The sequence below is a fragment of the Panulirus ornatus genome, chromosome 14, assembly GCF_036320965.1.
Source record: "Panulirus ornatus isolate Po-2019 chromosome 14, ASM3632096v1, whole genome shotgun sequence".
NCBI classification, from domain to species: Eukaryota; Metazoa; Arthropoda; class Malacostraca; order Decapoda; family Palinuridae; genus Panulirus; species Panulirus ornatus.
Genome location: NC_092237.1, coordinates 25,579,679 through 25,600,983, shown reverse-complemented (window position 1 = coordinate 25,600,983; position 21,305 = coordinate 25,579,679). Strand labels below are relative to the sequence as shown.

The following is a 21,305-nucleotide window of genomic DNA, read 5'->3' as shown; positions in this document are numbered from 1 at the left end:
AATATATATATATATATATATATATATATATATATATATATATATATATATATATATATATATATATATATATATATATGTATATATACATATGGTCTTGCCATGGGAAATAGCCTTAATCCTATACTTAGTAAGTTATTTATGTAATAATTTGAGATTGCATTTCTAACTTCAATCGGTAATCATCGAAAAATCTGGTTTAGATACGTTGATGATGGGACAGACATAGCAATTTCCGTCATGTGTTGTTTCCAACCTAGAGTGGATGTTATAGTAATACCAGGCATGTTCGTTCAATGAGGTAGAATTACGGAATCATCGAAGGAGAGAAGAAAGCAGTGACGAATCTTTGTTGTAGAGATGGGCATTAAACTTAAACAGAATTTGCCTTCTGCATTGAGTTATCCTGCCCAAGTCTGAATTTATTGAGGAAGCTGTAGCGAGACGGGATGTAAATGTATGACCTGACAACAAAGTGATATACAGTACAATGGAGAAGAATACAACCTTAACGTAATACAATATACCCATTCATATGTTTGACAGATTGTATTATACAGGAAAAATAATAAGGTATTATAAGTATGAACTTTCGGTTAAATAGCTTTTTTCTTTAATATTAACGCAAATTGACAGAAAAGTGCGTTAATAGTTAATGCATCCAGACAATATCAGCTGACAATTCAATAATTCGAAGTTATCGAAAAATAGAAATGAAGTCTTTTGAGGATTAAAATGTTCACCAACAAATGTCCATTGTTGTGGTTCATGTTTTCAATGAAGGCATCCTCATGACTTGCTTGTCATCCGGTACTCTTGACTGGGTTACTTAAGTGTCTTCTACACTTCACGGGTTTACACTTACGATTCCTTGCAGCATATCCCCAAACAACAAAATGTGTTATTACAGCCAATGGTGAAAATGGGACGAATAACACAGCGCTGACTTACAAGCACAGGTATGTGAACATTAGCATATAGGTACAAAGACAACACTTGAAAGTCAGCATTGTCTAAGGAAGTAATGGCTACACTGACACAGGTACAGGACTCACATGAAATGTCCCTGTCGAAAGAGTTAATCAGGTCGTCAGTAGTCTAGGTTACTGCTTGACATAACTGTCTAGTTCTTTATCTTTAGGTCACAAGAATGGTGGTTAACAGGGAGTCTTAAAGCTTCCCAAGAAAAAAAAGATTCCATTTGACAAATCGTTGCAACCAATGTCTCTTCTAAGAAAAGAGATATTCCGATCGATCGAAAGGCGCCCATGCTGGAACATTCTCTGGACATTAGATGAACTTATTACATTCCTGAGGGATATTAGGATCTGTAATCATGACACATTCAAATTTGTGATACAAAAAGAAGGGCATCTTTAACTGAGAAGCATGCCAGGTGTATGATGCCTTTATACCTTTTATATATAGATATCCAGTGTCCAGAGTCAGATAAGGTACTGGCTTCATTTCTTATGAAAGCAGGAGATATGATGTACGGGGATATTAGCCTGATGTTTACGTGATCCTAGAAACGATGGGAAGGGGTTCAGTTGATAACAAGTCTGAATGTATTCATTTGTTACCGTAGCTTCCATAAGAGGGTAAATGAGACCCATAAAGGCTTCAGCGTAATGGGCTGAAGACTGCATACAACTTCAGCACTGGTGAGTTTCTAAAGGAAGTCATTAAAAGGATATACTTTTATGATTTCCTTGTTCCCATTAACCATAAGAAATTGGGTTATATGTGTGATAATTGATCAGTGAACTAATAATTTTGACCTTGTGAACAACTAAGTTTACGGTAATAAGCAAGAATTGTGTATTTCATCCCTGGCCTGTTCTAAATCCAACGAATTTCTGTTAGCACAGTCCATGCATGAGCGATCTCTTTAATCTTCGTGACAAAATTGTATGAATTACCTGAAAAACTTGTAGTTTCCTTGTTCTTCAACAGAACATGAAACTAAACTATTCGCTTTTATTTCGTATTTTTCTGATCTAATTATGTATTTCTTTCTACTCGACCTACAATGTCTATGAATTCAATATTTCTTTCACTATCACATACACTCTTGAAGAGATACATTGGCCTGTTTCTTTTTGACTTAATGCGCATTCACGAGAAACATCCCTGTCTGAGTCCATTGCCACATTAAATAGAATTCCCAACAACATCCATCGAATTCAGATGATCCCCTCCTTGAATGGATGGTGCTTCTTCCTGGGTGATGATTTGTAATGGATAATAACTGTACCACAACCATCACAAATTTCATCCTAGGGCTCCTACCAACCCTAGGAGAGGTATTACCTTTCCTATGAAAGAGTTAACGTCTTAGTGTGGCATTTACCTTACGTCCCACTTCCTCTGCGTAGCTCAACAGGTACAGCTCATTCTAAGACCACTAATTCTTCTTTTCCGTGTTAAACAAATGTGGAAATTGGGAATTGCACATTTGTAAGGTTGAATAAAATGTATACTAGATATGTATGCCTGAAACATGAAGATGTACATTGATAAGGGTGACCTTTCTTAACTATTTATTATCTTTTCGTCCTACTGACCTCCTCTGCACTTGAGAAAATACCAGAAGTCTGGTAGGTCTATATCAGCACAAACTACAGAGGTCTCACTTTTATCATAGCTCTTTTTAGGTGCCACTCTGGCTTTCAATGCAGGTGCTCAATACTGAACCTCGTAACAAGTGCGGCCGAGTTTCCCCGACCAAAGTTTAAAGGATTCCATGCTTGCATTATTGACTAGAGGCGAATAAAGATGATAGACGTCACCCCAAGCTATGACTAGAACGTAAAGATACATAACAGTCTTAGTTTCCCAGGGATAACCGCGGCTTAAAGGCACCACCCTCCCACACCTATGCTACGGCCATACTAACAGAGTAAATAATCGAGAATATTTGAGGTTCAGATGATGATAACGGCCAGCTGTCACAAATACTTATGTTAGGGGATGACATCAAATGATTTTGAATGTAGATTAGAGGAAGAGTCAATCTCCAACTAGGGTAAGTTAATTTTAGAGGAAGGATCACGTGCTGAGTTGTCGGATAAACACTTGGGTTAGATGGCTCAAGGGCAAAGGATGGATCGCTATTGTCATTCAAATGATTTGTGGATTTTTTTCCTCCTTTCTTGTCATTTTAGATATTGCCAAATTTTCTACCGCTCATGGAAGGCGAATTTATAGAAGTTCGCCGACTTATAAGCGTTAGGCTACTAACTGGTAATTATTCACACAGCGTAGTCCATCTGACCCTTGTCCACATCGCTTATAGTATAGCAAGATAGCAAGGGGGATTTATGTCATCATGAGTCGGCCTGGATCACTCCAGGATACAGCGGAGATAAGCTAGTAAACACCAGTCTCTTTAGCTGGTCAATATGTGACACCCGAGTGTCCTTTGTATCTCATTATAATCCTGACATTATTCATATGGAATTCTTTACTATTCTAAAGGAACCGCAAAGCCTTTCACAGTGTCTTGGTATGGGGCTATGTCTTTCCAAACCTTGTATCATATATTGTAGACAATCTTGAATAATTCTTGTTTTTAAGATTGTATGATGACAATAATCATGTATATGTTCTCTTCCTAAAAGCGTAGTCATACTCTGCGGAGCACGGTAGACAACACTGAACGCACGATAAAGACACATTTCATACATTTTTGAGCGCTTATGAGGCTGACGTTAACTATGTGTAACTGATCTTTGTGCTGTAGCTGGTTATCATTACATGTGAATATCCTATATCATCGTAATTTCGAATGTCATCAAAGCTTAGTAGGATATTTTTTCTGTCTCATTAGTAAGCTTCAGAGTATAGTCTATAATCTAATCAGGAGAGTCCTGGCGGTTAGTGACATATGTAATATTCTAAATGGTTCCTCCAAAAAAAATACTGATGTCTGTATACTCAGGATAAAACGATATTTTCAGCAAAGTTTCAAAGTACAATTCTTATCTATCTAAAGAAGATTGAATAAACAGTGAGTAAATACCAACCGAATCTAAGATAGGTTGTAACCAAAGGATCCAAAATTTGTGTTGCAGTTAAGAAAATAATGTATGTGAACGTCGCCGTATCTACATATACATGCTGGTTCTTTATATAGCGTTCGTCTTGAGGTCACCAGTGTTCATCTTGGGCGATGTATTGAACACCATCTGCTGGTGTGTACCGTTGCCCTGGGTGGCAGTGTTGGTGTCTATCGTCCGATGCATACTGATGGTCTTATCTTTGTCGCCACCGTCGTCCTCATATATGGTATTGCAGCCATAACGTGTGTTACCATCATCAGTATCCGTCTCGGGTGACATAGTAAACGCCGCCGTATTGTCTTCATTTCCGCTTCGGCTGCTGCTAGAGATGGTGACGCTTCTGCTGCTAGGGAAGAGCCCCCACAGCCACTGGTGGAATCGTGCACATGTAGGGCTCGTAAGTCCAACCTCCAGGTCCCCGGGACTAAGTAGACCTGGGAGCAATGATATGTTATCAAGATGATGATATTGTTATGGTCTTGCTCATGGTTATTACCGACACTATTTGGCATTGGAAGTAAAAAATGGACTTTATTTTCAAACGTGATAGTGTTATCATGTCCTTTGGTATTTTGATGATGGACACTTGACTCATGTACATCTGTTTATCATATAACTTTTTTAACAGTTGACTTTGTGCTAAGATCAATAAAACACAGAAATGGATAAAGGAAGGGATGTATGTTAAGAATTCCTTGTCATTATTGCTTTCTGAGGAAGAATTCTCCTTAACCTTAATTATCACACAGGAAGACGTTATAAGCCTCGAGTATGACAAGGTTTACCATAGAGGATCAAACAGTGCTTGTGAGCCTCACCTGTGCAGAGGGAGAATAGATTGCTGATAACTAGGGTTACAGTAAGTCCAATCGCTGCATTGTAGCAGTACGAGATGTCGTACATGGTCTTGAAATCTGACCTGAAAAAAAGAAATGAAAATACTCTCCTGCTCTACGGTCGTTAAGTCTAGGTTAAGATCGTTCCATTGAAGGAGTCGTTGATGGAGCGACTTCCCTTATTTTACCCTGTCAATCGTAATGTTCCTCAGGGTTTGATCCGATCACTTACTCTCGAACTACTCTCAGTCGCTGACCTTCTCTCGTCTTACAACTAACCCTAATCACTTTCATGCTAATTATTCAATTCTAGAGGCTTCAGCCCACTTTGCCGTCCCTTCTTCCCCTATTACTTGTTCTCCTCTTATTCTTTCGATGAGAACAGTTGCAACGTTTCCAAGAAGAAATGATATTGGAATGGGTTTTAAGAGAAAGGAAGAGGTTTATGGTCCGGTGCTCACCGTCCCTGTTGCGACAGGCATTAGAGCAGGAGCGATCAAAATATGATTGAGGAGGAAAAGATTAATTGTATTATGTAATGTAGGGCTCCATCCCGGCCAAGACAGCCTCTGATATGAATTCAGCACAACAAATGGCATCCCAACTAGAGAAGCAGTACCCATCCCAAAAAAGTCAAAAAAGAGGCTACACAGGGATAACTTCTGACGACCTCCAAAGTGCCAAGGTTGGCATGTTGATGAGGGATAAGGCTGGCCATACTCAATTGAAGTATTAGAAATATGATTGTGGTCAGAGGGCCATAAGGGGTCAGAAATAGTGTATGTATAGTGGGAGGAGTAAGAGAAAAAATGAGGGAAAACTGATCGAGTGAGTCAGGAACTTGGGTAGGGTGTTAAATCAATTGTCCCGGAGGGTTAGGGAGAAAAACTGAAAAGGCCTCGACTCCACTAGTGTCGTCCAGGTTGGAGCCTCACCCATCCACACTGATATCCACTGCATAAAGAATCTCAGCACGTGGACGTGAAGAAAGAAAAGCCTCGTAGGAAGAAGTCAAATAGTCAAAGAGTTGTCCATAATTAGAGAAAGGTAAGGAGAGGGGGGGGAGGGAGGGGGGGTTGGCGGACGAAACACAAAAGCAACAAAGATGTGGGCAAATTATGTGTTGTCACGTGATGTGTACGAGAAAAAAAAAATGTGGGATTAGTGATTATAAATGCCAACAACTTACATGCACTTGAGGCAACGGAAAAGAAACAGTGATCTAGACCTGAAAGAAATACGTAACAAACGTTGCAGTTCTGGCTCATTGCGCCGCCCCCTACTGTCCCTCCCAAAACACAGGTTGTAATAACTCCCTGGTTCACATATGATAACTGGATTATATATGATATCATTACCAAGCGTATAGAAAATTCATGACAATATTCACACAAAAGCATGAAGCAAAAGGTCAGAATGCAGATAGAGTACATCAAATGATATTCGAAGGGGCAGTCTTTCTCAACGTGCAATGTGCAGTCATGAATGGGCTCTAACGATGATACGTCTCTGTGAGCGGTACCCTTAAAAATGTCATCACTAGTATCACATTACACCCATGCCATTATCACTCAACCAATGAAAGACGCATCACCTCTAATCCATTGGCCAATGCGTTGCATGTAAATTGATGTCAAGACTCCTGGGTGTATTCTGGGGTTTGAAGGATTCGACCATTGATATCGATCCTTACGTCATACGTGAAGCCAGATGCTGTCAGCAAAATTGACCACAGCTTGTGGCGTAACCCCATCAACAAAATTCACTGGCTCTGAAGGCACGCTCTTTAAGGCACAAAGTTTAAGCACAGCTAAGCGCATCACATGTACAAGACACTCTCGGAGACTTAGGTACCTCAGTATAGAAAGGGTAGATCATGACACTAATACATACTATTATTGGAGCTCCCTGTCAGTGTCCATGGTCAGCAGTCTTCATAAAACTGTTCATCGATACAACTATGGTACTTGCGGAAAAGCGTTGTCAGAAAGCAACATGGAACACCAATATCAGCTTTTTGTGTACCTTATGAAACAGATCGAAAGAACCTCTATCATTAGGATTCTCTGATGCCTTTACTGGTTTATCACCCAGGTCTCTCAACCACCACTGTCTTTGTGTTGTTCTCTGAGCTGTGGTCACAGAAATAGTAATACTGGCATCACTTTTTGAGTCAGTCGTCGCCTAACTAGCTGCATATGACCACAAGGCCAGTCGCTTAAATCACATCAATGGTCCTGGATTTCATTTGTGCACCAAGCAGAATGTTTCTTCCTAAAGAAGAATTCACGCTTCCGGTAATGTCGATAACCCGTCAACAGTTTGAGGCGGAGGTGAATGTCTTTCAGTTGCAGGTTTTAAGACACCTCGACTCCCTAAGGTCTTTCAGAAGAGCGAGGTAAGCAATAGTGACTGCAGTGTCTACAAAGGTTCAGTCATTTACCTCACCAGACAGGCTTTTTGGAATTACTCTAGACTGAGGTGCAAGTTTGTTGAACTCCGTTAGCTAAATGAATTTCATGCTAACTGAAATAACCGAGGCGATGAGTCTATACAGGTTATATGAATGAAGGTACAGAGGCAATTAAAATATTGTTGAACCCCTGTCAATACATTGTCTCTTACAATTGGAGAGCATACATAAAATGCAATCTGACGTAGGTTTTTCCACAGGTGAAAGTACGGACATAGAGTCGGACAGCATAAGTTGGCTCTTTACAGTTCAGTGGGATCTCAAGGTAGCGACCTTATTGAGAGGTTACCAAACCAGTGACGCTTTTGACAACTCACCTACTTACCGGCCGGTGAATGACGCTGCCGATGGCAATATTTCTGATATCATAAACCCTCCTCTTTAACTCAATGAGGACCACAATGGAGAAATGGTGGTGTTGGAGTCTCAGCTTTGAGACGCTGGTTAACAAATCTGGTAAGATCACTCATAATGTTCTTGGTGGTCGGACCATGATCTGGCTTTACCTTTTCCTCGGTGTGCTGGGAAGGTGCTCAGTAAAACTTCCTGTTGGCAGGGGTGTGAAGGAGATCCTTCTTAATTATCCTCTGAATCAATGAGGATTAAAGTTTAGTCTGAAAATACGTCTGTGAAGGGAGAAGGTGCTGGGAGGAGTTCACAATACCATAATTGTTTGCATGCAGTGAGTGTTTATCTTCGAGAGCCTTAAGTGTGGTAGTTTATTTGAGTTCTAGTGTCTTCACTGATGACATGACTTGTTTCACTAATAATGTTATTGTCTTCAATATTATTGTTTAGCTTGTACCAAATGTTGGAGCATGGCAACATTGGACTTATATTACAAGATTAAATTATTTCCCTAGTCACGAAGTGTTTCCTAAATCCATGGTCGCGACCCAAATGAGGGTCGCAAGGATGCTCCTGAGGGTTGTGGGATGGTTTGAAACAATAATAGAAATAAGAACATATGATATTTTAAGTGTACAAAATAGTGCAAATATATTTACTTTACAATTTTGGAATATAAAGCGTCATTGAGGCTCTGGAACAGGAAAATAGTTGTGTATAATAAAGCATCGATGAATGTAAGAAAACTCCTGACGCATCTGAGTCTGTTAATTTCCATTACTTGTACGCCAAAGCGCTGGAACGTGACACAATCGCAGTGTCGTTATTCACTTACTTTTGGCGTTGTTGTGTTGGATGACTGACGTGCTGTGATACACAGTTATCATAACATAAGTTTTTTCCACATACTTTTTTATTTACTGTAATTGCTAAGATACTTCATGAGTTGAATACCCGTTTAATTGTCTCATAGAGGAAACAGCTTAAGCCTGGGAATTTTCACTGAAAGAAGGAGACTTTATTGTTACGACCGGTGTGATAAGGTTGGTAATTTCTACATGAGTACTTTTATAATTAGATTCATTATCACTTAGTATGCGGGTGATCGTTTGTAAATGTGTGAGACAAGTATGTGATAGAACAATATATGGTGCAGAAATGGAGTATTAGTATTCGGTATTCGTCTTCAAATGCATTCGAAGACAGTATTTATGTTTAATTGTATTCGAATTATTTCATATCGTGGTATTTGCATTAATTTTCAAATTCATAGGCAGAGTGCTCGTATTCATCTAATAATCACATATCTGATCTGAAGAATAGTCGCAGACTGGTAATTTCTGTTTGAAATCATAGAGAGGTATACTCGTATACATTCTTTCGACAGCAATTTTCGTTGTGTGTTTATCATTATCATCATTATTATCATTATCATTGTTATCATTATTATTACTATTATTATTTTTATTATTATTACTATTATTATCATTATTATTATTATTATTATTATTATTATTATTATTATTATTATTATTATTATTATTATTATTATTATTGTTGTTGTTGTTGTTATTATTATTACTACTACTATTATTATTATTATTATTATTATTATTATTATTATTATTATTATTATTATTATTATCACTATTACTATTATCATTATTATTATTATCATTATGTCCGTCCTCACTATGTCCAGTGCCTGCAAGTCCTCGCCAACGAATCTACGAAAGAAAACAAACTATGACGTCACATTTGTTCAGTTCACCCAAACTTGGTTGAAAAACCACCAGATTATTGGAAGTGTAAGGAAGAACAAGCAAGTCGACATCAGAGTGATGCTCCTTTAGGCTCAGGTTTTTCCTTGGAGGAAGCTTCCTTGGCATCCTTTGAAGTGGTATGGCGCATTGCAAGATGCAAAAATCCTCATAACTTTGGAGAGGAGCTGGTAAAACCAGCAGTAGTAGCTATGATAGAAAATACTTGTTGAGCAGACGTTGACTGCTGAGTAGGGTGAATTGGTGCCACTTTCTAACAACAGCATCAGACGTCAAATTGATCTAATATAATCATATATTTAGGATCAACAAATTGTGACGCTCAAAAATAGCAGGAAAACTTTCATTGTACATAGACGAATCTGTGGACATTGCTGACGAACCTTAACTCATGGTGTTTGTGACGTATAGTTGAGATGAGAGATTTCTGGAGGAATTGCTGTTCTGTATTGCCTTGTCAATAACCACCACTACAGGAGACATCTCAGCTATGGTTGAAAGTTTTTTCAAGGAACACAATTTAGACTGTTTGAGTTGTTTGATTGTATGTGTAATGATGGAGCTTCATGTATGATGGAAAGTCATGTAGGTTTTTTCACTCGAATTAAAAGAGATAACCTTGACATCAATATTTCACCGGTTCTAACATCGGGAAAACTGGCTTATCAATGTCTCCAGCCGCAACTCCAAGTGGTTCTGAATAATGTTGTCCAAACTGTGAATTTTATGAAGGCCAGAGCTTCGAACTCGATTATTTTCCATAGAATGTGTGAAGAAATGAGATCACATCTTTAGGACTTACTTTTCCACTCTGATGTCCGCTGGATATCTCAAGGACACATTTTTGGAAGGTTATTGAAATGAAAATTGTAATATAAGTTTTTCTCCAAGAAAAGAAGCATAAGCTGGCCGACTCCCTGAAAGATTCTTCTTGGGTGGCAAAAGTAGCTTATTTAGGCGACGTCTTCAGGAACCTGAATTAATTGAACTCAGACATGCAAGGCCGAAATCAAACTATTATGGAAATTTCTGAAAAAAATGCCACTTGCAAGAAGAAACTTTCACTTTGGAGAGAAAAATTAGTTAGGGGAAAAACAACTGCTTTTCCAGAACTGAGTGCAGCAGTGCAGGAAGATTCGTCAAAAATAGCCCTTGCTGACGTTAGTGTAGTTTTTCAAGATCATTTGAAGAAGTTTCAGGAATGGACAAAAATGTCGACCTATGTCAACATAGATGGGTTAGGAATGTGTTCGGTGTGAACGTCAGTAAAGTTGGAGAAGATACCCTTGGTCTTCAAGAACTTATAGAACTCCAGAAAATCAGGTGCAGAATCAATATACCTCTGTGAGCAAGGGTTTTCAGCTCTTGTAACGATCAGGTCTAAAGGAAGCCATTAAATTCCTAAATGTTTTCTTAAATATTTGCAATGAAGTCTATTTGAAGGAAGAAATCATTAGATTCTTGTCATTTGTGTGATCAAAGAAAGCATCATCATGGTAACCAAAATGTTTATTTATTAGATTTATAGGCGAAGAATCAAGTCAGAGGCGCTCACTCTTGAACAGTGTCATAGATGTCAGTCAAACGTTTGTTTTCTTTGCTTGCCTAATTTTGCAATAAATCATAGTCACATGAAGTTGTGCCTTTCGTTCTCTTAGATAAAAGTAAGAAATATCGAAATTTATTGATTTCTAAATGAAAGGAAAATTTTGTAAAATTCATTCGATAAAACTTATCTTTTTGAAGATTAAGCGTAAATGATTTGGACACTGATCTCGGAATGGAAGGGAAAATCCTCTGTCTAAAGAGATGAGAAAGTAGTGGTCACACTTTCTTGCTTAAGCACGGAACTTCTAACATGCACATGCTCGACTAGCAGCAGAGAAAGATTGAAATATTTACTCAGTGACTTGGAAGAATGATAGATAATATGGGGCATTTACACTCATTACTTAACTTTCATCATCACACTTACTCATGAACGGAAGTATCGTTTGATAGCAGAGCATCGGTCACTGTGATGTTCTTGAAGAAAGCTGCCTCCGAGTAATTGGCTAGATGACCCAGGTTCTCCGGGCATCCGTCAGTGGAGAGTGGCAGGGTGGGAAGCGAACCTCCGCCTCGTACGAACTTGCCAATCACAAGCCACAAGTTGAAGACGGACGACACAGCGAGACCAGCCACAGCTCCCTGTAGTATGTGATAATAATTGTGTGAGGTTTATATTCTTCGGTACATCTGTTTTTCAAAACGAAACAGTAACTCATGATTGACTTGAACCTATGTGTTGACAAACTTGATGAGTTCATTCAAAGAAGAATAAGGCTATTTTACATGACTAATCTTTTTACCTTGTAAGTGACCCATGGGGTACATATGCCGGTAAGAAATACACCCATCTGGGGGCCCAACAGAGCCATACCGATGCTGGAGTTCACATGGAAGATGCTCCCCAAGTTTCCTACTAGAAGAGCCACGCAAATACCTATAGCTCCCACTACCAAAGCTGCGATGATTAAAGAGGAAAATGTGTAAAATCATATGCTCTCATTAATAACTCTAAAGCATAATGATAAGAAATAGATGGATACGACAGCTTTTCTTCTCGCTATTGTCTAGTATAAATGTAAAATAATGGCGTTTGTACATCTAAAGAATAGATTGTCTCTGAATGATATAAGAAATTCATTGAAATGCAAGATTTATATGAAGTCACCTTCTAAGTTCATTACTTATTGGACTACAGTAATCATGAAGACAGTGTAGCGAGGCACAGGAAATGATATAGGCAAATATCATTAGTGGTAAGTTCGTAGAACGGAATGGTTAAATTTTGATACAAGAAGCTCAGAATACTTCATTCACTATAACTGTGTTAATCACTGCGGATATAAGTAGCATGTACTAAAAATAACAGGCAGCGAAGACAGGACCCCAAACTTCAACAGGGTAGGAGAGGGGACGAAGGTTCTGGGAGAAGAATCTACTGAAGGCGAGAACGTTATCTCGAAGAGCAAAAATGGGTGTGGTTGAAGGAATAGTGGTCCAAACAATGTTAAATGGTTATGAGACACAGGCTATAGATATCGTTTTGCGCAGGAGAGTGGATGTGTTGGAAATTGAATGTTTCAGGACATTATGTGGTGTAAGGTAGCTTGATGAAGTAAGTAATGAAAGGGTAAGAGAGAAGTGTGATATTAAAAAGAGTGAGGTTGAGAAAGAACAAGAGGGTGTGTTGAAATGGTTTGCACACAGAATGAGCGTGGAAAGATAGACAAAGAGATAATTATGTCAGACGTTGAGGGAACAAGGAGAAGCGGGAGACCAAATTGGAGGTGGAAGGCTAGAGCAAAAACGATGTATTGACTGGAGTAACGCCATCTCAGTTACTAACTCTTAACTTGATTACCAAGAGAAATATCATTGAATCTTTTATTATTAAATACCCAAAGAATTATAATCTTAATATTAGTGATGGTCTATACAAATTAGATAACTTTATTGTTGATAAAATTTGTAAAATGATAAGTTTATGAACGCTCGTTGTATGTTTTGGACAATCACATGTTTACCAAATGGCGTCCTGGCTTCGTCTCTTCGATGTATATCAACTGACTGTTATATTTCTCCCTTGCGCACTTGGGAACTTATCATGTTTCATTTTCCTCGTGGACTCATAGGAATATCTTGATCACGCGCAAAATTGTGATCCTTTCCAATATATATATATACATATATATATATATATATATATATATATATATATATATATATATATATATATATATATATATATATATATATATATATATATATATATATATATATATATATATATATATATATATATATAGGTTATTAGGTACAGTAGGGTTGAGGGTCAAGTCAATTGGGAGGTGAGTTTGAATGGAGAAAAACTGGAGGAAGTGAAGTGTTTTAGATATCTGGGAGTGGATCTGTCAGCGGATGGAACCATGGAAGCGGAAGTGGATCATAGGGTGGGGGAGGGGGCGAAAATTTTGGGAGCCTTGAAAAATGTGTGGAAGTCGAGAACATTATCCCGGAAAGCAAAAATGGGTATGTTTGAAGGAATAGTAGTTCCAACAATGTTGTATGGTTGCGAGGCGTGGGCTATGGATAGAGTTGTGCGCAGGAGGATGGATGTGCTGGAAATGAGATGTTTGAGGACAATATGTGGTGTGAGGTGGTTTGATCGAGTAAGTAACGTAAGGGTAAGAGAGATGTGTGGAAATAAAAAGAGCGTGGTTGAGAGAGCAGAAGAGGGTGTTTTGAAATGGTTTGGGCACATGGAGAGAATGAGTGAGGAAAGATTGACCAAGAGGATATATGTGTCGGAGGTGGAGGGAACGAGGAGAAGAGGGAGACCAAATTGGAGGTGGAAAGATGGAGTGAAAAGGATTTTGTGTGATCGGGGCCTGAACATGCAGGAGGGTGAAAGGAGGGCAAGGAATAGAGTGAATTGGAGCGATGTGGTATACAGGGGTTGACGTGCTGTCAGTGAATTGAATCAAGGCATGTGAAGCGTCCGGGGTAAACCATGGAAAGCTGTGTAGGTATGTATATTTGCGTGTGTGGACGTGTGTATGTACATGTGTATGGGGGGGGTTGGGCCATTTCTTTCGTCTGTTTCCTTGCGCTACCTCGCAAACGCGGGAGACAGCGACAAAGTATAAAAATAAAAAAAAAAAAGTATATATATATATATATATATATATATATATATATATATATATATATATATATACATATATATATTATCCCTGGGGATAGGGGATAAAGAATACTTCCCACGTATTCCCTGCGTGTCGTAGAAGGCGACTAAAAGGGAAGGGAGCGGGGGGCTGGAAATCCTCCCCTCTTGTTTTTTTTTTTTTTTTCTCAAAGAAGGAACAGAGAAGGGGGCCAGATGAGGATATTCCCTCAAAGGCCCAGTCCTCTGTTCTTAACGCTATCTCGCTAACGCGGGAAATGGCGAATAGTATGAAAGAAAAAGATATATATATATATATATATATATATATATATATATATATATATATATATATATATATATATATATATATATATATATATATATATATATATATATATATATATATATATATATATATATATATATATATATATATATATATATATATATGGGAAAAGAGTGAGTGCTCAAATTACAGAGGTATAAGTTTGCTGAGTATTCCTGGTAAATTATATGGGAGGGTATTGATTGAGAGGGTGAAAGCATGTACAGAGCATCAGATTGGGGAAGAGCAGTGTGGTTTCAGAAGTGGTAGAGGATGTGTGGATCAGGTGTGTTTGCTTTGAAGAATGTATGTGAGAAATACTTAGAAAAGCAAATGGATTTGTATGTAGCATTTATGGATCTGGAGAAGACATATGATAGAGTTGATAGAGATGCTCTGTGGAAGGTATTAAGAATATATGGTATGGGAGGCAAGTTGTTAGAAGCAGTGAAAAGTTTTTATCGAGGATGTAAGGCATGTGTACGTGTAGGAAGAGAGGAAAGTGATTGGTTCTCAGTGAATGTAGGTTTGCGGCAGGGGTGTGTGATGTCTCCATGGTTGTTTAATTTGTTTATGGATGGGGTTGTTAGGGAGGTAAAAGAAAGAATATATATATATATATATATATATATATATATATATATATATATATATATATATATATATATATATATATATATATTTCTCCCTCTCTCTCTCTCTCTCTCTCTCTCTCTCTCTCTCTCTCTCTCTCTCTCTCTCTCTCTCTCTCTCTCTCTCTCTCTCTCTCTCTCTCTCTCTCTCTCTCTCTCTCTCTCTCTCTCTCTCTCTTTTTCTTTCTTATACATTTATTTTACTTTATCGCTGTCTCCCGCATTAGCAAGGTAATGCAAGGAAACAGACGAAAGAATGGCTCAACCCACCCACATACACATATATATACATACAAATCCACACACGCAAATATACATCTTTACGTGTACATATACATACACGCACAGAGATATACATGTATACACATGTATATAATTCATGCTGTCTTCCTTTATTCATTTCATCGCCACCTCGCCACACATGAAAAAACAGTCCCCCTCCCCAAGCATGTGCACGAGGTAGCACTAGGAATAGACAACAAAAGCCACATTCGTTCACACTAAGTGTCTAGCTGTCATGTATAAAGCACCAAAACCATAGCTCCCTTTCCACATCCAGGCCCTACAGAACTTTCCATGGTTTACCCCAGACGCTTCACATGCCCTGGTTCAATCCACTGACTGCACGTCGACCCCGGTATACCATATCGTTCCAATTCACTCTATTCCTTGCACGCCTTTCACCCTCCTGCATGTTCAGGCTTCGATCACTCAAAATCGTTTTCACTCCATCATTCCACCTCCAATTTGGTCTCTCACTTCTCTTCGTTCTCTCCACCTCTGACACATATATCCTCTTGGTCAATCTTTCCTCACTCATTCTCTCCATGTGACCAAGCCATTTCAAAACACCCACTTCTGCTCCCTCAACCACACTGTATTTATTAACACACATCTCTCTTACCATATTATTACTTATTTGATCAAACCACCTCACACCACATATTGTCCTCAAATATCTCATTTCCAGCACATCCACCATCCTCCGCACAACTTTATCTATTCCTTCAAACATACCCATTTTTGCTTTCCGAGGTAATTTTCCCGACTTCCACACATTATTAAACGATCCCAGAACTTTGGCACTCTGCCCATCCTATGATTCTCTTCCGCTTCCATGGTTCCATCCGCTGCCAATTCCACACCAAGATATCTAAAACACTTCATTTCCTCCAGTTTTTCTCTATTCAAACTTACCTCCCAATTGGCTTGTCCCTCAACCCCACTGTACCTAATAACCTTGCTGTTATTCACATTTACTCTCAGCTTTCTTCTTTCACACAATTTACCATACTCAATAATCAGCTTCTCCAGTTTCTCACACGAATCAGCCACCAGCGCTGTATCATCAGCGAACAACAAATGACTCACTTCCCAAGCTCTCTCACCCACAACAGACTGCATACTTGCCCATCTTTCCAAAACTCTTGCATTCACCTCCCTAACAATCCCATCCATAAACAAATTAAACAACCATGGAGACATCACACATCCCCTGCCGCAAACCAACATTCACTGTGAACCAATCACTTTTCTCTCTTCCTACACGTAGACATGCCTTATATCCTCGTTAAAAACTTTTCACTACTTCCAACAACTTGCTTCCTACGCCATATACTCTTAATACCTTCCACAGAGCATCTCTATCAACTTTATCATATGCCTTCGCCAGATCCTTAAATACTACATAAAAATACATTTGCTTTTCTAAGTATTTCTCGAATATACTCTTCATAGCAAACAGCAGATCCACACATCCTCTACCACTTATGAAACAACCCTGCACTTCCCCAATCTGATGCTCAGTACATCCCTTCACCCTCTCAATCAATACCCTTCCATATAATTTCCCAGGAATACTCAACAAACATATACCTCTGTAATTAGAGCACTCACTTTTATTCCCTTTGCCTTTGTACAATGGCACTATGCAAGCATTCAGTCAATCCTCAGGCACCTTACCATGAATCATACTTACATTAAATAACCTCACCAAGCAATTAACAATACAGTCACCCCTTTTTTAATAAATTCTACGGCAATACCATCCAAACCCGCTGCTTTCCCGGCTTTCATCTTCCGCAAAGTTTTACTACCTCTTCCCTGTTTACCAAATCATTTTCCCTAACCCTCTCACTTTGCACACTACCACCACCACAACAACCTATATCTGCCACTGTATCATCAAACACATTCAACAAACCTTCAAAATAATCAAGCCATCTCCTTCTCACATCACCACGTCTTGTTATAACCTCCCCACTAACCCCCTTCACTGAAATTCCCATTCGTTCAACTGTCTTACGCATTCTATTTACCTCCGTCCAAAACATCCTTTTATTCTCCCTAAAATAAATAATACTCTCTCACCCCAGCTCTCATTTGCCCTCTTTTTCGAGTCTTGTACCTTTCTCTTGATCTCCTCCCTCTGTCCTTTATACATTTCCCAGTCATTTGCATTATTTCCCTACAAAAATTGTCCAAATGCCTCTCTCTTTTCTTTCAATAATATTCTTACTTCTTCATTCCACCACTCACTACCCTTTCTAATCAACCCACCTCCGCTTCTCATGCCACAAGCCTCCTTGCTCAAGCCATCACTGCTTCACTAAATATATCCCGTTCCTCCCCAACTCCCGTTAAGGCCTTTGTTCTCAACTTTTTCCGTCGCGTACTCAGTCTCTCCTGAGAATTCCTCACTCTCACCACTCTCTTCACCCTAACATTCTTTCTTCTTTTCTGAGAACCTCTACAAATCTTCACTTTCGCCACCACAAGATAATGATCAGGCATCACTTCAGTTGCACCTCTCAGCACATTAACATCCAAAAGTATCTCTTTCTCGCACATGTCAATTAACAAGTAATGCAATAACGCCCTCTTGCCATCGCCCATGCTTATACAATCATATATGTATATATATATATATATATATATATATATATATATATATATATATATATATATATATATATATATATATATATATATTGGGAGGTAAGTTTGAATGGAGAAAAACTGGAGGAAGTAAAGTGTTTTAGATATCTGGGAGTGGATCTGGCAGCGGATGGAACCATGGAAGCGGAATTGAATCATAGGGTGGGGGAGGGGGCGAAAATCCTTGGAGCCTTGAATAATGTGTGGAAGTCGAGAACATTATCTCGGAAAGCAAAAATGGGTATATTTGAAGGAATAGTGGTTCCAACAATGTTGTATGGTTGCGAGGCGTGGGCTATGGATAGAGTTGTGCGCAGGAGGGTGGATGTGCTGGAAATGAGATGTTTGAGGACAATGTGTGGTGTGAGGTGGTTTGATCGAGTAAGTAATGTAAGGGTAAGAGAGATGTGTGGAAATAAAGAAAGCGTGGTTGAGAGAGCAGAAGAGGGTGTTTTGAAATGGTCTGGGCACATGGAGAGAATGAGTGAGGAAAGATTGACCAAGAGGATATATGTGTCGGAGGTGGAGGGAACGAGGAAAAGTGGGAGACCAAATTGGAGGTGGAAAGATGAAGTGAAAAAGATTTTGTGTGATCGGGGCCTGAACATGCAGGAGGGTGAAAGGAGGGCGAGGAATAGAGTGAATTGGATCGATGTGGTATACCGGGGTTGACGTGCTGTCAGTGGATTGAATCAGGGCATGTGAAGCGTCTGAGGTAAACCATGGAAAGTTGTGTGGGGCCTGGATGTGGAAAGGGAGCTGTGGTTTCGGGCATTATTGCATGACAGCTAGAGACCAAGTGTGAACGAATGGGGCCTTTGTTGTCTTTTCCTAGTGCTACCTCGCACACATGAGGGGGGAGGAGGATGGTATTCCATGTGTGGCGAGGTGGCGATGGGAATGAATAAAGGCAGACAGTGTGAATTGTGTGCACACAGGCTGTGTCTGTGTGTTTTATATATATGTGTACATTGAGATGTATAGGTATGTATATTTGCGTGTGTGGACGTGTATGTATATACATTGTGTATGGGGGTGGGTTGGGCCATTTCATTCGTCTGTTTCCTTGCGCTACCTCGCAAACGCGGGAGACAGCGAAAAAGAAAAAGAAAAAAAAAAGAAAAATATATATATGTATATATATATATATATATATATATATATATATATATATATATATATATATATATATATGTATACTTTGGTAAAGTGTGTAAAAGAAGAAATTTGATAGTAAATGTGAATAAGAGCAAGGTTATTAGGTACAGTAGGGTTGACGGTCAAGTCAATTTGTAGGTAAGTTTGAATGAAGAAAAACTGGAGGAAATGAAGTGTTTTAGATATCTGGGAGTGGATTTGGCTTCCGATGGAACCATGGAAGCGGAAGTGAATCATAGGGTGGGGGAGGGGGCGAAAGTTCTAGGAGCCTTGAAGAATGTTTGGAAGTTGATAACATTATCTCGGAAAGCAAAAATGGGTATGTTTGAAGGAATAGTGGTTCCAACAATGTTGTATGGTTGCGAGACTCGGGCTAAGGACAGTGTTTTCCGCAGAAGGGTGGATGTGCTGGAAATGTGATGTTTGAGGAAAATGTGTGGTGGTTGGATCGAATAATAATAATAGGGTAAGAGAGATATGTGGTAATAAACAGAGTGTGGTTGAGAGAGCAGATAAGGGTGTTTTGAAATGGTTTGGTCACATAGAGAGAATGAGTGGGGAAAGATTGACCAAGAGGTATATGTGTCATAGGTGGAGGGAACAAGGAGAACTGGGACACCAAATTGGAGGTGGAAAGATGGAGTGAAAAAGATTTTGAGTGATCGGGGCCTGAACATGCAGGAGGGTGAAAGGCGTGTATATACATGTGTATGGGGGTGGGTTGGTCCATTTCTTTCGTCTGTTTCCTTGCGCTACCTCGCAAACGCGGGAGACAGCGACATAGCAAAATAAATTGATATAAATATATATATATATATATATATATATATATATATATATATATATATATATATATATATATATATATATATATATATATATATATATGTATATATATATATATATATATATATATATATATATATATATATATATATATATATATATATATATATATATATATATATATATATATATATATATATATATATATATATATATGTGTGTGTTTGTGTGTGTGTGTGTGTGTGTAACAGAACTGAAATAAATGAGACCGAGGAAGTGAGAAACAGCGTTCAATATTGAAATGTTATTTGAAACATATAGTGATTGAGATTAACATATCCCCCCCTCAACAAACACACACACACACTCACACACACACATACACACACACACACACACATACATACACACACACACACACACACACACACACACACACACACACACACACACACACACACACTCATACACACACACAATAAACCACAACTGAAAGATTCTGAAATGGAAAAATACACAGTAGCTAATAAAAGAAAGCAAAACTCTTGATATAACGACTGAAAGGAATTCAATAAGCCACACTGAATAGAGGGAAAGGAGAACATTTCGTACAAATTAACTTCATAACGTTTGTGGATTTTTCATCGCTCATTCTTTTGAAATTGTCTCGATCCTTCAGGAAGTCTTCCCAGACAAGGAGAACAGTCATATTTGCAGATGATGACACTGAACTGTTGAAGAAAATGATAATAAAATGTACAATTACTTATGCATAAAAACATATAAATGCAGTCTTAAAACTATGGAAAACACAAAAGAACACAAATACACACACACACACACACACACACACACACACACACACACACACACACACACACACACACACACGTACACACACACAGTGAACATCATTTAACACCATATACAGTTAGGGTTTCAAATCCAGGGCACCTAACGCAGTTTTTCATCATTCTTCCGGGCTGATATGTAAATAGGCAATTGTGCTCTGTAGGTGAGTGTATGTGTGTGTGTGTGTGTGTGTGTGTGTGTGTGTGTGTGTATGTGGATGTGTGTGTTTGTGTGTGTGTGCGCGCATGTTTTTATACCCTCGCAACAATAACTGTATCCTATATACAAAGTTAAGGAACAGGAAAACATAACTGTAAAAGTTTACCCACAACGGAAATGGTAATCACTATCTCTCTCTCTCACACACACACACACACAAACACATGTATATATATATAT

The 21,305-nt window shown here is 38.6% G+C and overlaps 1 protein-coding gene across 1 annotated transcript; it reads right to left on the bottom strand.

Moving 5' to 3' along the window:
- Positions 1-343: 343 nt before the first annotated feature.
- Positions 344-20,782, bottom strand: LOC139753337 (sodium-coupled monocarboxylate transporter 2-like). The gene is made up of 5 exons (XM_071669690.1): positions 20,667-20,782; positions 11,854-12,008; positions 11,478-11,692; positions 4,883-4,983; positions 344-4,498 (listed from the first exon to the last, which is right to left on the bottom strand). The coding sequence occupies exons 1-5, from the start codon at positions 20,761-20,763 to the stop codon at positions 4,131-4,133; spliced, it is 936 nt and encodes a 311-aa protein (XP_071525791.1). The 5' UTR covers positions 20,764-20,782; the 3' UTR covers positions 344-4,130.
- Positions 20,783-21,305: the final 523 nt, after the last annotated feature.

What these genes read in the sequence shown, in the direction of transcription:
- LOC139753337 (XM_071669690.1), bottom strand. Translation starts at nt 20,763, where the DNA reads ATGACTGTTCTCCTTGTCTGGGAAGACTTCCTGAAGGATCGAGACAAT. An exon ending in CCCCATGGGTCACTTACAAG is followed by an intron (nt 11,693 to 11,853) that starts GTAAAAAGATTA and finishes CACATACTACAG; the next exon opens with GGAGCTGTGGCTGGTCTCGC. An exon ending in TCTATTCTCCCTCTGCACAG is followed by an intron (nt 4,499 to 4,882) that starts GTGAGGCTCACA and finishes CATTGCTCCCAG; the next exon opens with GTCTACTTAGTCCCGGGGAC.